At 36.7% G+C, this 16,925-nt stretch overlaps 1 protein-coding gene across 4 annotated transcripts in view; it reads left to right on the plus strand.

Annotated features, from left to right (window-relative positions):
- Window positions 1-16,925, plus strand: part of LOC128635752 (gamma-aminobutyric acid receptor subunit gamma-2) — a 110,275-nt gene that overhangs the window by 69,726 nt on the left and 23,624 nt on the right. For 2 of the 4 annotated variants that reach the window (XM_053688869.1, XM_053688866.1), the window contains exons 5-6: window positions 181-333; window positions 12,739-12,944. In XM_053688869.1, coding sequence (XP_053544844.1) covers window positions 181-333; window positions 12,739-12,944 — 359 coding nt within the window. The remainder of the gene's footprint in view (window positions 1-180; window positions 334-12,738; window positions 12,945-16,925) is intronic. The other 2 variants (XM_053688870.1, XM_053688871.1) reach the window with 1 other exon arrangement.

Consider the following 16,925-nt stretch of genomic DNA (forward strand, 5'->3'; position numbering starts at 1 on the left):
TAACCTGATCCAAATTAAATCTTTCAATCTAAATTTACTGTAGCTGAAAAATCTTAATTAAACGGCTTACAAATATATATTTAATTTAGTGCACACACCTTCCAAATGAGTTCTATACTTTCCCTGTCTGTTTCCGAGATTAATCAAAATATGCAATTTACTTTTTTCTTCCTTTTACAGGAGATTATATTGTAATGACAGTGTACTTTGATCTAAGTAGGAGAATGGGATATTTCACTATTCAAACCTATATTCCTTGTACACTAATTGTTGTTCTCTCATGGGTATCATTTTGGATCAACAAGGATGCAGTACCAGCAAGGACATCGTTAGGTAAGATATATTTTGTTTGCTTTAATTATAACACGATTTATAGAACATTTATTATTTTTGAAAATATAGAAATACTTGTTAACAATATATTTATGACTTGTGTCTCATCACATTGGTAAAAGTTACAGATTAGTGATTAAAAAAACTTCTATACAGTATAGCCTTTTCCCTTGAAATGCATTTATATTTTTAAAAATGTATATTTCTGAGTACTCTTATATGTAAAATAACAAAGACTTAAATTATTTCCCAAACCTTTTTTAACCACTTTAAACTTGTAATACGTGAATACGTGCAAGAATATGAGCACTAATGATTTCAATTTAGCTCTGTTAGCACTCAATAGGGCTAATATTTTTGCGCCCCACTTGTAATCTAGGATTTAGGGCTCCATGTACTAACAGGCGGGTGGACAGCTTCTCGACTTGCAAAGCTGCCTGCCCGCCTTCGCTACATATGGGCAGCAGATCTGTGCGTCCACTGGCATATATGTATCATTACACAATCATCTCAGTGTGTAATGCCCGCCCCTTCATTTGCGCGACCAATCGTGCGACTTAAGGGGCTGTCAATCACTGAGTGCGAGCAAGCTCTGTGATTTTCCCTCGCCACCTCAGAGGTGGCGTAGGGTGTAATAAGCAGCGGTGATGCAAGGGCTCTGGAGCAGCTCTCTCTTCTTCGTAAATGGAGTCCTTAAGTTTTAATTATGTTTATAATTTGCCTCCCACCCCAACAACTGATAAATTGAACTAATATTGGTATTGATTCCAATTTATCGGCCAATTTGTTTTAGGGAGAAAAAGGAGACTTTTCATTTCAACACAATCACAATTGTTGGTTTTCAATTGTTTCTCAGAGACGAATGTGTTTTCAGCTTGCTATAAAAACCCTATTTTATCATGGAGTACAAAAAAGTTCTCGGGCAATTACAATCCATTTTCTCAAAACTTTACAAAAGCAATGGCAAGTAGCAGTCATGTTCTGTAAATGACGAAGCATTTTGCAATATATTTCCGTTAGCAAAAAGGCTTGTAGTAAAGTTTTTTCTGTATTTTAGCAGCATATGAACATATGCTTTGAGTGCCCAGTGCAACAGTATTCAAACACTGTACCTTTTCAGTGAGTCTGTAGCGGCTTGTATAAGAAAAATTATTCACTGATGCAATACACACCACTGCTAGCATTGTGAACAGGCATATACACTCACCGGCCACTTTATTAGGTACTCTTTGCAAATACCGGGTTGGACACCTTTTTGCCTTCAGAACTGCCTTAATTCTTCATGGCATAGATTCAACAAGGTGTTGGAAACATTCTTCAGACATTTTGGTCTATATGGACATGACAGCATCACGCAGTTGCTGCAGATTTGTTGGCTGCACATCCATGATGCGAATCTCCCGTTTCACCACATGCCAAAGATGTTCTATTGGATTGAGATCTGGTGACTGTGGAGACCATTGGAGTACAGTGAACTCATTGTCATGTTCAAGAAACCAATTTGAGATGATTTGAGCTTTGTGACATGGTGAATTATCCTGCTGGAAGTAGTAATCAAAAGATGGGTACACTGTAGTCATAAAGGGATGGACATAGTCAGCAACAATACTCAGGTAGGCCGTGGCATTTAAACGATGCTCAATTGGTACTAAGGGGCCCAAAGTGTGCCAAGAAAATGTCCCCCACACCATTACACCACCACCACCAGTCTGAACCGTTGATACAAGGCAAGATAGATCCATGCTTTCATTTTGTTTACGTCAAATTCTGACCCTACCATCTAAATGTTGCAGCTGAAATCGAGACTCATCATACCAAGCAACATTTTTCCAATCTTCTATTGTTCAATTTTTGTGAGCCTGTGCGAATTGTAGCCTCTGTTTCCTGTTCTTAGCTGACAGGAGTGGCAACTGGTGTGGTCTTCTGCTGCTGAAGCCCATTTGTTTCAAGGTTCGTCGTGTTGTGCGTTCAGAGATGGTATTCTGCATACCTTGGTTGTAACAAGTGGTTATTTTAGTTACTGTTGCCTTTCTATCATCTCGAACCAGTCTGCCCATTCTCCTCTGACCTCTGACATCAACAAGGCATTTCCGTCCACACAACTGCCGCTCACTGGATATTCTCTCTTTTTCCGACCATTCTCTGTAAACCCTAGAGATGGTTGTGCGTGAAAATCCCACTAGATCAGCAGTTTTTGAAATACTCAGACCAGCCCATCTGGCACCAACAGCCATGCCATGTTCAAAGTCACTTAAATCCCCTTTCTCCCCCCATTCTGATGCTCGGTTTACTTCAGCAAGTCGTCTTCACCATGTCTAGATACCTAAATGCATTGAGTTGCTGCCATGTGATTGGCTGATTAGCGATTTGTGTTACCAAGCAATTTAACAGGTGTACCTAATAAAGTGGCCGGGGAGTTAGGTAAATTTAACAAGAGGCGAATCATGTCCGCTTGACCTCGCTAAATGCCAACAGCATACGCTGACGGCATTTAACATTTCACAAGCATTTCTAGTGAAATGCTTGTGCAATGCTGCCCCCTGTTCACAGGTGGCCAATCAGATGCTAGCAGGGGCCGTCAATCATCCCGATCGTATCTTACGAGCGCTGCTTTTTAACTTCTGTTTCTGGTGGACCAGAAACAATATGGCTCCGAAGCAGCATCCACTGCTTAATAAATGAAGCCCGTAGTGTTTGAATCCTGATCCTCTAGTCACATGTAGACTATGGGCTCTATTAATCAAGCTGCAATATGGGCTCCATTAATCAAGCTGCAATATGAGCTCCATTAATTAAGCTGCAATATGGGCTCCATTAATCAAGCTGCAATATGGGCTCCATTTATCAAGCTGCAATATGAGCTCCATTAATTAAGCTGCAATATGAGCTCCATTTATCAAGCTGCAATATGAGCTCCATTTATCAAGCTGCAATATGAGCTCCATTAATTAAGCTGCAATATGAGCTCCATTTATCAAGCTGCAATATGAGCTCCATTAATTAAGCTGCAATATGAGCTCCATTTATCAAGCTGCAATATGAGCTCCATTAATTAAGCTGCAATATGAGCTCCATTTATCAAGCTGCAATATGAGCTCCATTAATTAAGTTGCAATATGAGCTCCATTAATTAAGCTGCAATATGAGCTCCATTTATCAAGCTGCAATATGAGCTCCATTAATTAAGCTGCAATATGAGCTCCATTAATTAAGCTGCAATATGGGCTCCATTAATCAAGCTGCAATATGAGCTCCATTAATCAAGCTGCAATATGAGCTCCATTAATCAAGCTGCAATATGAGCTCCATTAATCAAGCTGCAATATGAGCTCCATTAATCAAGCTGCAATATGAGCTTCATTAATCAAGCTGCAATATGAGCTCCATTAATTAAGCTGCAATATGGGCTCCATTAATCAAGCTGCAATATGAGCTCCATTAATCAAGCTGCAATATGAGCTCCATTAATCAAGCTGCAATATGAGCTCCATTAATCAAGCTGCAATATGGGCTCCATTAATCAAGCTGCAATATGGGCTCCATTAATCAAGCTGCAATATGGGCTCCATTAATCAAGCTGCAATATGGGCTCCATTAATCAAGCTGCAATATGGGCTCCATTAATCAAGCTGCAATATGGGCTCCATTAATCAAGCTGCAATATGGGCTCCATTAATCAAGCTGCAATATGGGCTCCATTAATTAAGCTGCAATATGGGCTCCATTAATCAAGCTGCAATATGGGCTCCATTAATCAAGCTGCAATATGGGCTCCATTAATTAAGCTGCAATATGGGCTCCATTAATCAAGCTGCAATATGGGCTCTGTTAATCAAGCTGCAATATGGGCTCCATTAATTAAGCTGTAATATGGGCTCCATTAATCAAGCTGCAATATGGGCACCATTTATCAAGCTGCAACAGCAGCTTTGGAGCCCCAGCATTTCAGGTTTGCGGGAGGGAGCCTGAAATGCTGGTTAAGTAGACCGCTGCTATTTAAATGGACATGAAATCCAAAATGATTTCTTACATGATTCAGATAGAGCACAGAGTTTTACACAACTTTCTCATTTACTTCTGTTATAAAATTTGCTTCATTTTCTTGGTAAACTTTGCTGAATGAGCAGCAATGCACTACTGGGAGCTAGCTGAGCTCATCTGGTGAGCCAGTGGCAAGACACAAATGTGTGCAGGCACCAATCACCAGCTAGCTCCCAATAGTAGGATATGCACATATTCTTTCTCAACAAGAGAATAAAGTGAATTTAAAACTGTCTTCAAATGACATGCTCTTTCCAAATTATGCAAGTTTAATTTTAACTTTCCTATCCCTTTAAACTCTCCATCACCTAAAGTGTGGCATATTTCATCATCCCAATCAGAGCCAATGGAGATGACTGACAGCTCCCTCATGCGTATGATTGGCTATAGGCGAGTAAACTGCTGGTGCAATGCCGCCCCCTGCAGATTCGCAGCCAATCGGCCGCTAGCAGGGGGTGTCAATCGTATTCGATCGGGTTGATTTCTTTCCGCCGCCTCAGAGCAGGCAGGCAGGTTATGGAGCAGCGTACGGAGCTGCTCCATAAAATGAAGAGGATGCTCCGCATCGGATGTCTTTAAGGATGAATCCGCTCCGCGCCACCGGGATGAAGATAGAAGATGCTGTCTGGATGAGGACTTCTCGCTGCCTGGATGAGGATAGATGTCCGGACTTCAGAAACTGTGAGTGGATCTTCTGGGGTTAGTGTTAGGTTTTTTGGGGGGGTTTTGGGTGTTTTTTTTTTTTTAGATTAGGATTTTGGGCTTTAGGTAAAAGAGCTATATGCCCTTTTCAGGGCAATGTAAAAGTGCTGAATGCCCATTTAAGGGCAATGCCCATACAAATGCCCTTTTCAGGGCAATGGATAGCTTAGGTTTTTGTTAGTTAGGTTTTTTATTTTTGGGGATTGGTTGGGTGGTGGGTTTTACTGTTGGGGGGTCTTTGTATTTTTTTCCAGGTAAAAGAGCTGATTTCTTTAGGGCAATTAGATTAGGTGTACTTGTTTTTATTTTTGATCATTTAGTTTGTTGTTTTTCGTAATTTTGTATTTTGTATTTTTTGTAATTTTATACTTAAATTTTTTTAGCAGTGTTAGTGTTTTTAATGTGTAATTTAGTTTTTTTAATTGGTAGTTATTTTAATTTTAGTATGATAGTTTAATATAATAGTTATGTTAGGTTAATTGTTCGTTTAAACTTAGTTTTTTTTTTTATTTCACAGGTAAATTTTTATTTATTTTAAGATATGTATATTGCAATTTTAATTTAAAGTTAGGGGGTGATAGGTTTAGGGGTTAATAGTAAAATGTATTAGTGGCAATGTGGGGGACTGGTGGTTCAGGGGTTAATAGGTTTAGTTAATGGCAGCGTTGGCGGGAAGCGGCGGAATAGGGGTTAATAACTTTACTATAGTGGCGGGGATGTGGGCGGGCGGCAGATTAGGGGTTAATAAGTTTTAAATAGTGTTTGCGATGCGGGAGAGTGGCGGTTTAGGGGTTAGTAGGTAGTTTATGGCTAACTGATTTTTTTTTATATATATATATATATATATATATATATATATATATATATATATAGATAATTTTTATTAAAGAAACACCACATACATAGTTATACAACACCACATACATAGTTATACAATGATGAGACAATTAGGCACCTCTATCCACTTTACATAGTATTCATAGTCCAGGATAAAAAAGTGTCTCCTTTGAAGAATAGGAAGTAAGGCTGTGTTTTAGGTTTTTAGGTAATGCCGGCAAAAGTCTAGGATCGCTAGGTTGGTAAGAGTTCTATTTATCTAGGCCAGCTGATAAAATACAATAAACAGTATTTAAGTTATTCAGAAAATACAATTTATAACAATTCGCAGTTCCAAGCATTCTTTTAAGCAACAGGACGACCGAAAAGCTCCTTCGATTTTTCAGGTGTCTCCGGGAGAGGGGGGGAAAAGAGGGAGGGGGGGGGGGAGAGGCTAAGATGATTAGGGAGCAGTGTTACAGTGTTAAAAAGTCTCACTTCTCACGTTAAGCAGGTGGGGTAAGTGAATCCCAGTGTCTCCACATCTCACAGTGTAGATCTAGGGTTCCTCTGTTGAGTGGCCTATATGGGGGTCCAAATATTTGCAATTACCTGAGATTCCAAGTAGAAAAGTCTCAACATATCAGATGGGAATATATTAATTAGACATGTGCACAGCGGAAAAAAATTGTTTCGGTTCGTTTCGGACAGATTGGAGTTTTTCTAATTTCGTTTTGGATCGATTCGAATTTGAATACATTCGAATATATTCGTTTCGGATTCATTCGGATTCGAATAAATTTGGATGTATTTGGATGTATTTGTTTTGTATTCATTTGGATTCTAATCAATTCGGATGTATTTGTTTCGGATTCGATTTGTAAATTCGAAAGTTCGTATGTGTTATGTTGATTCAGATGGTTCCAAGTTATACAAATGGAATTATTTCACTGTTCTATGTCACTAAATTTAATTTTTATACTGAATTGTATTGTATTGAATTGAATTGAATTAATTCGGATTTATTTGTTACAAATGCATTCAGATTAGTTTAATTTCGTTGCTAGGGTAATTCGGAAATTCGAATCGATTTGAATCTTCTAATCTGGCAAATTTGTCCAAATTTCCATTCATAATGAAACGAAAAGCACATGTCTAATATTAATCCCAAACAGATTATAACGATACTCCTATTATACCTCAAGAAACAGCAGTTAACCTTTCCTTCTCCGGGTTCCAGCAGACTCAAAGAAGATTACTGTATGATTCCATCAACCCTCTATCCAGGATCTGGGAGTAATAAATTCCCATCTGGTATGTAGAGACATTTCTACTCAGAATCTCAGGGGATTGCACATATGTACTTGTCATGTGTCTTAGGGGCCGAATTATCAAGTGTCGGGCGGACATGATTCTCTGTAGCATATCACGTCCGCCCGACATCCATAAATGCCGACAGCATACACTATAAGCATTTATCATTGCACAAGCATTTCGTGTGAAATGCTTGTTTAATACCGCCCCCTGCACATTCGCAGCCAATCGGCTGCTAGCAGGGGGTGTCAATCATCCCAATCGTATTCAATCAGGATTATTGCTGTTCCCCACCTCAGAGGTGACGGACGAGTTAAGGACTGCTGCTTCTTAATTTATGTTTCAGGGGAACCTGAAACTACAGGAGGTTGATTACAGCATCCGCCGCTTGATAAATCTACTCCTAAATGGATATATCCCTTTGCTACATTTATTTAAATTCATGAGAGACTGTAACCAGAATTATGTGCTTATTTGGGGATTTATATGCTATCAGATTTTTATTTTCCCCTCCCAATGGTTATTATTTGCGTGTAGTTTACACTGAGCCATATTCATTGCCATAAATGCTCTTTATAACAGATATTTAAACATTTGAATCACGTTTAAGAACTGTGAAACACATCTATTCAATACAATTCAAAATGAATAATTAAGAATTGCGTTGACTCTTAACATTTTAAATATAAATGGTACCTACATATGAAATATTGCATGTCAAAGTAATAATTCATAATTAAATATATGTATTGCTTGAAACCATGAAGAAAAATGTTAACTAAGCATAATAGTCTGGCATAGATGTAAATTAGTATGTTTTTAAAAATATATGAGCATGTTTATTGTGGCTTGATCAGCTGAGATAATAAAAAAAAAATATTTCTACATATATCTGATGTTTTTTTAAACAAATATATATTTATACCTTTAATTATAGATGATTATATATATATATATATATATATATATATATATATATATATATACATACACACACACACACACACACACACACACACATATATATATACATATATATATATATATATATATATATATATATATATATATATATATATATATATATATATATAAAAATATCTATGTATACATATATGTAAATATTTTGCTATGTGCAGAGCATTGGAATATTGTATAAATATGCTTTTACATGTTTTCATCTAAATAACGGGAAAAGGCTCCAATACACTTATATAGTAGTGGTAGTAGTGATCACATTAGTGATTTTTGTATTTGCTGCACTTTACCCCATTAGGGTACTGCTGTGTGTTAACACAGTATTTGAAGCAAAAAGCCGGAGATTTTGCATATCTAATTTGCATATCTTACCCAGAATCCTCTTGTGCATTGGTAACAATTAGTGATGTCGCGAATAGTTCGCCGGCGAATAGTTCCCGGCGAACATAGCTTGTTTGCATTCGCCGCAGCGGGCGAACATATGAGATGTTCGATCCGCCCCCTATTCGTCATCACTGAGTAAACTTTGACCCTGTATCTCACAGTCTGCAGACACATTTCAGCCAATCAGCAGCAGACACTCCCTCCCAGCTCCTGGACAGCAGCCATTTTAGATTCATTATGATCCTGCATTCTTAGGGAGAGTAGGGATAGTGTTGCTGCTGCTGATTTTATAGGGAAATTGATAGCTAGGCTAGTGTATTCAGTGTCCACTACAGTCCTGAAGGACTCATCTGATCTCTGCTGTAAGGACAGCACCCCAAAAAGCTCTTTTTAGGGCTAGAACATCAGTCTTTTTTTTTTTTTTTGTCTGTGTAATTTTGACTGTGAAACATCAGTCTGCTAGTGTAATCTAATTGTAGTTGCCTGCCTGCAGTGCCACCACTCATATCTGTTGTAACAGTAGTGTAAATTTTGTAAAAAAAAAACTTTTTTGACTGTGAAACATCAGTCTGCTAGTGTAATTTAATTGCAGTTGCCTGCCTGCCAGCGTGTGTGCCAGGCCCACTTGCCAACTAGTGCCACCACTCATATCTGTTGTAACAGTAGTGTAAATTTTTTAAAAAAAAACTTTTTTGACTGTGAAACATCAGTCTGCTAGTGTAATCAAATTAATCTAATGTATTTCATATAGATAACACTGTGCTCATGCACGAGAACTTATCTGGGAGCAGGCACTGATTGGCTAGACTGCAAGTCTGTCAAAAGAACTGAAAAAAGGGGCAGTTTGCAGAGGCTTGGATACAAGATAATCACAGATGTTAAAAGTATATTATTATAAATGTGTTAGTTATGCAAAACTGGGAAATGGGTAATAAAGGGATTATCTATCTTTTAAAACAATAAAAATTCTGGTGTAGACTGTCCCTTTAAACGGGCAGTTTGGTCTGTCACTGTGAAGCGGGCGTAACCCTTACACTACCTGATCGATACAACATCATACCTGATGTTTTAAAGCACGTTATTCCAAACAATTTAGCAATGTTAGGTGATTTATGCCCTTTATGGCTTAAAAACCAGACTCTGCATCAACTATGTAATTTTCCATGGGAATTTTGCCATGGAACCCCCTCCGGCATGCCACAGTCCAGGTGTTAGTCACCTTAAAACAACTTTTCCATCACTATTGTAGCCAGAAAGAGTCCCTGTTGGTTTTAAAGTTTGCCTGCCTATTGAAGTCAATGGCGGTTCGCCCGTTCGCGAACAGTTGCGGAAGTTCGAGTCCGCCATTCGCGAACCGAAATGTTTTGGTTCGCGACATCACTAGTAACAATGAATATGGAGTTTTACTGGGTAAAGGCAAGCTGGGATACTTGCCTAGATGTGCTGATTGCCTGTGCAAATATTTCTATTGATATACAGATATATTTAGGAATATCTATTTAAAAAAAAAAAATAGAACATATTCCCCTATGTGAAGAACGTTGGAATGTGAAATATTTACAGTAAATACATAGGGGCCTATCTATCAAGCTCCGAAAGGAGCTTGACGGCCTGTGTTTCTGGCGAGTCTTCAGACTCGCTAGAAACGTCAGTTATGAAGCAGCGGTCATAAAGACCGCTGCTCCATAACCCTGTTCGCCTGCTCTGAGCAAGTGGACAGGAATCGCAACAATTCAACCCGATTGAGTACGATCGGGTTGATTGACACCCCCTGCTGGCGGCCCATTGGCCGCGAGTCTGCAGGAGGCGGCGTTGCACCAGCAGCTCTTGTGAGCTGCTGGTGCAATGCTGAATACGGAGAGCGTATTGCTCTCCGCATTCAGCGATGTTTTGCGGACCTGATCCGCACTGTCGGATCAGGTCTGCAAGACATTTCTTAAATATGCCTCATAGTATAACACTTTTTATTAATTTTGAATATTGCATACATATTCTTTTACATGTTTTCATCTACTTAACTGCAAAGGCCCCCAATGCACTTCTCTATATGTCTATTTGTGTATACATATGTATTTGTGTGTTTATATCTATAAATATAATATACATAAATACATATATACACATATAAATACATATATACACATATAAATACATATATAAATATGTACACACATATAAATACGTATATAAATATGTACACACATATAAATACATATATACACATATAAATACATATATACACATATAAATACATATATAAATATGTACACACATATAAATATGTATATAAATATGTACACACATGTAAATACATATATACACATATAAATACATATATACACATACAAATACATATATACTCATATAAATACGTATATAAATATGTACACACATATAAATATACATATATACTAATATAAATACATATATACTCATATAAATACATATATAAATATGTACACACATATAAATATATATATATATAAATATGTACACACATATAAATACATATATATATATATATATATATATATATATATATATATCCATATTTAGACATGACCTTTCTAACACTTGAGACCTCATACATTTGAGCCCTTATAACTTTTTTGTGAAATATATTTTTTTCATTCATTTTGATTAGATGGTGTTATTATGAGTGTAACTGTACTTTCTAATGTATTTTTTGTGTTTTATCACACTTTTTTGTTTTGTAAAACAGTTAACTGGAGTTCTGAGGACGCAGTAAACATTCTAGAGTATATTGTGATTGCGCTCAATCGATCACGTTTAATTTCAACTTGTAATACAAGCATTCAACCCTACACGCACTAACATCCGCAATAAACCCCTTTTGGCCTCACGTGTAACTGTTAATATGCCACTCGTCATCTGACCCTAAAAATGTGAACCTTAGTTAATACATCAGAAGATGCTACACACTACAGGATACAAAAGAAAATGATATGCCATACTAATGTATATTCACACATTAGTCATAAAAAAACAACAAGCAACATGACACAGAAAAATTTTCTTCATTGTCTGCAAGTTTTATATTAAAGAATGTTGACATTCTTATATTAAAGGGACAGTTCACCCAAATATGTTCTCCCCTTTAAATTGCTTCCAATGATCCATTTTACCTGCTGGGGTGTATTAAATTGTTTACAAGTAGCTACTTTACCCCTATTTTGGCATTTGAAATAGCTGATTTAGCCTGTGGTATCTCCACCTATACTAAAATTTTGTATACTAGAGTCTAGGCTATTGACAGGTTATGTAAACACAGCCAGCAGAAGAAATTACACTCCCAGTGGGGTGCAGGATAGTTAAGAAATAAAATTATAATTTTCCATTGTTCTCTCTAAGTATTGAGCTTTGGTATTCCAGACAAATATAAGATAAAGAAGCAAGTGTATGTACACAAAGTGATAACATAATGAGATCTGATATTAACTGAAGCTCAACCCATTGTAATAGGCTGTGGTTTAAAAGCACAAAACCAGCTATTTCGTATACACAAATAAGCCTGAAAATGCAATTTCTCCTACATTTAATACTTTGCAGCTGGTATAACAAGTCATTGAAAATGCATTAATATAAAAACAATTTTACAGCGTGCTGTCCCTTTAACGAATAGAGGTTGTGTACCTGCTTTTGGTATTTCATTTTGTGATAACATGCACTTATGACGTTAAAGGAAAACTGAACCCCCATTTTTTTCTTTCATGATTCAGATAGAGCATGCAATTTTAAGCAACTTTCTAATTTACTCCTATTATCCATTTTACTTCGTTCTCTTGCTATCTTTATTTGAAAAAGAATGCATCTAAGCTGTTTTTCGGTTCAGACCTCTGGACAGCACTTTTTTATTGGTGGATGAACTTATCAACCAATCAGCAAGAACAATCTAAACTTACATTCTTGCATTTCAAATAAAGATAGCAAGAGAATGAAGACAATTTGATAATAGGAGTAAATTAGAAAGTTGCATAACATTTCATGCTGTATCTGAATCACAAAAGAAAAAAATTGGGTTCAGTGTCCCTTTAAGCTAAATAATTCTAGCAATAATCAGCTTTTAGTAAATTTGCACACTATCCATATTAGGTACAGAAATTTCTATTTTTCTGTGCTAAATAATCTTATTTTTGCTTTTCTCATCAGGTATTACAACAGTATTGACAATGACCACTCTTAGTACAATTGCACGGAAATCTCTACCCAAGGTGTCTTATGTGACAGCTATGGACCTCTTTGTCTCAGTCTGTTTTATTTTTGTGTTCGCTGCTTTGATTGAATATGGAACACTTCACTATTTTGTCAGCAACAGAAAGCCAAGCAAGGGGAAAGAAAAAAAGAAGAAAAATCCTGTGAGTATATTAGCATGAGTATGAACGTATGGCTGTTGTATATAGTGCTGTCTCTTGTTCAAAAATAGTTTCCAAATGTTTTTTATCAATAAGCAAAAAAAATCATTAAAGGAACATTAAACCCAAAATTTTTCTTTCATGATCCAGATCCAGAATACAATTTTAAACAACATTCTAATTTACTGTACTTCTATTATCTAATTTGCGTAATTCTTTAGTTATCCTTTGTTGAAGAAATAGCAATGCACATGGGTGAACCAATCACACGAGTCATCTATGTGCAGCCACCAATTGCCAGCTACTGAGCCTATCTATATATGCTTTTCAGAAAAGTATATCAAGAGAATGAAGCAAATTAGATAATAGAAGTCAATTGCAATGTTGTTTAAAATTATATTTTCTATCTAAATCATGAAAGATTTTTTGGGGGTTTAACGTCCCTTTAATAACATTAAAACAACATCTCATAAGTTCATCTTTAAAGTGATGAAAAGACTAGTTTCTTTGTTCAGACAAATAAACACATGCTCTTTAGAATTCAGTCATATATTTTAACTACATTTTGGCAATCAAAATGTTGCTTAGGTTTTCAGATGGTTCAAGACACTATGGGCAAGATTACATATGCGGTGTTGCCCGCAAAAGCCGGCGACGCCGGTTTTTACGCGGTTTTGCTATCACATATACGGCGCCTCATATAAATGCGTCGCGTATATTTCACCTGTCGCCCAATATTTTTACTCCCATAAACTAACATAGAACTGCGTCGCAAATCGGTATCACATATTCAGCATAAGGACTTACGCAGCAAAAATTGAGAAATATTACACCATACAGCTAGATTACAAGTTTTGAGCGCTATAGGGAAATTAAAGACCGCCACAAAAGCGGCGGTATTTCATCTCCCTATAGCACTGCTATTACAGGTTTTGTAAAACCCGGCTTGTGCGGGCGATATGGTGGCGTTGAGCTCCATACCTCACCCAAATACAAGCAGTGTTTAGACGTGCTCGTGCACGATTTCCCCATAGACATCAATGGGGAGAGTCGGCTAAAAAAAGCCTAACACCTGCAATCGCGGAATGAAAAGCTCCGTAACGCAGCCCCATTGATGTCTATGAGGAAAGAAAAAGTTATGTTTAAACCTAACACCCTAACATAAAAAACACGTCTAAACATTACTAATCTGCTGCCCCTAACATCGCCGCCATCTACATAATGTTATTAACCCCTAATCTGACGCCCTTAACATTGCCGCCACCTACATTACAATTATTAAACCCTAATCTGCTGGCCCGAACATCACCGCCCCTAAATACACTTATTAACCCCTAATCTGCCACCCATAAAATCGCCGCCACCTACATTACAGTTATTAACCCTTAATCTGCTAACCTGAACATCGTTGCCACCTACCAACACTTATTAGCCCCTAATCTGCCGCCCCCAATGTCGACGCCACTATACTAAAGTTATTAACCCCTAAACCTCTGGTCTCCCACATCACTAACACTACATAAATATATATTAACCCCTAAACCTAACCCTAGCGTAACCTTAACCCTAACATAAACCTAAACCTAACCCTAACACCCCCTAACTTAAATATAATTAAAATAAATCTAAATAAAACTTACAATTATTACCTAAATAACCTATTTAAAACTAAATACAAACTTACCTGTAAAATAAAACCTAAGCTAGCTACAAAATAACTAATAGTTAAATTGTAGCTAGCTTAGGTTTTATTTTTATTTCACAGGTAAGTTCGTATTTATTTTAACTAGGTAGACTAGTTAGTAAATAGTTATTAACTATTTACTAACTACCTAGTTAAAATAAATACAAAGTTACCTATAAAATAAAACCTAACCTTGATTACACTAAAAACTAACATTACAATAAAATAAAAAATTAAAAAATTTATCAAATACAATTATCTAAATTACAAAAAAATAAACACTAAATTACACAAAATAAAAAACGAAATTATCCAAAATAAAAACGAATTACTCCTAATCTAATAGCCCTATAACAATAAAAAGCCCCTCCCAAGATAAAAAATAAACCCTAGCCTACACTAAACTGCCAATAGCCCTTAAAAGGGCCTTTTGCAGGGCATTGCCCCAAATAAATCAACTCTTTTACCTGTAAAAAAAAATACAAACAACCCCCCAACAGTAAAACCCACCACCCACACAACCAAACCCCCCCAAATAAAAACCTATCTAAATAAACCTAAGCTAACCATTGCCCTGAAAAGGGCATTTGGATAGGCATTGCCCTTAAAAGGGCATTTAGCTCTTTTACATTGCCCAAAACCCTACTCTAAAAATAAAACCCACCTAATAAACCCTTAAAAAAAACCTAACACTAACCCCCGACGATCCACTTACAGTTTTCGAAGACCGGACATCCATTCTCATCCAGTTAATAACTATTTACTAACTAGTCTACCTTGTTAAAATAAATACAAACTTATCTGTGAAATAAAAATAAAACCTAAGCTATCTACAATATAACGATTAGTTATTTTGTAGCTAGCTTAGGTTTTATTTTACAGGTAAGTAAGTATTTAGTTTTAAATAGGTTATTTAGGTAATAATTGTAAGGTTTATTTAGATTTATTTTAATTATATTTAAGTTAGGGGGTGTTAAGGTTAGGCTTAGGCTTACGTTAGGGTTAGGTTTAGGGGTTAATATATTTATGTAGTGATGTGGGAGGGCGGTGGTTTAGGGGTTAATAGGTTTATTATTGCGGTGGTATGGGCGGACGGCAGATTAGGGATTAATAATATTTAAATAGTGTTTGCGATGCAGGAGGGTGGCGGTTTAGGGGTTAAGTTTATTATAGTGATGACGATGTCGGGGAGCGAAGGAATAGGGGTTAATGCATTTTTTAAGTGGCGGCGATGTCCGGAGCAGCAGAATAGGGGTTAATTAATTTATTATAGTGTTTGCGATGCGGGAGGGCCTCAGTTTAGGGGTTAATAGGTAGTTTTTGGGTGTCAGTGTACTTTGTAGCAGTTTAGTTATGAGTTTTATACTACAGCTTTGTAACGTAAAACTCATAACTACTGACTTTAGATGGCGGGACGGATCTTGTGATTATAAGGTGTATCGCTCACCTTTTGGTCTCCCAGGCAAACTTGTAATACCGGCGCTATGAAAGTCCCATTGAAAAAGGACTTTTTTAAAAGTGCGGTACTGACGTTGCGTGACGGCCCAAAAGGTACATCTGTACCTGCAAGACTTGTAATAGCAGCGTTAGGGAAAAAGCAGAGTTATGAAGCATAACAATGCTTTTTCACTCATAACGCCAAACTCGTGATCTAGCTGATAGGCAGATGCTGCAAGCCTTGCACTGAAAATGTGAGCACCGTAACTCCCGTAACTGCCTGAAAATATTATATAATCTTTTTTAGATTAGGGATTTTGGGCACTGAAAAGGAGCTGAAAGGCCATTTAAGGGCAGTAAAAGAGCTGAATGCCCTTTTAAGGACAATGCCCATGCAAATGCCTCTTTAGGGGCAATGGGTTTAGAATTTTATAATGTTAGGGTTTTTTTTTATTTTGGGGGGTTTGATGGGTGGGGGGGTTTTACGGTTAGAGGGGGGACTTAGTATTTTTTAAGAAAAGGAGCTGTTTAACTTTTAAGGGCTATTGGTAGTTTAGTTTAGATTAGGGGGTGTTTTTATTTAGGGGGGCTTTTTTATTTTCATAGGGATTAGGTTTCATTTTTTATTTTAGATCATTTGGTTTATTATTTTATGTAATGTTCGATTTTTTTTATTTTTTGTAATTTCAGATTCTTTTTTTTTTTTTGAAGTGGGTTTTTTATTTTAATTGTAACTAAGTATGTTTTAATTTAGGTAATTGGGGTTAATTTAGGGCGTGTTAGTTTAGGGGGTTTAGTAATTTAAATAGGTTAATTGCATTGTGGGGGTTTGGCGGTTTAGGGATTAATAGATTTATTAGGTT

Source organism: Bombina bombina, chromosome 7 (assembly GCF_027579735.1).
Source record: "Bombina bombina isolate aBomBom1 chromosome 7, aBomBom1.pri, whole genome shotgun sequence".
Classification (NCBI taxonomy): Eukaryota; Metazoa; Chordata; class Amphibia; order Anura; family Bombinatoridae; genus Bombina; species Bombina bombina.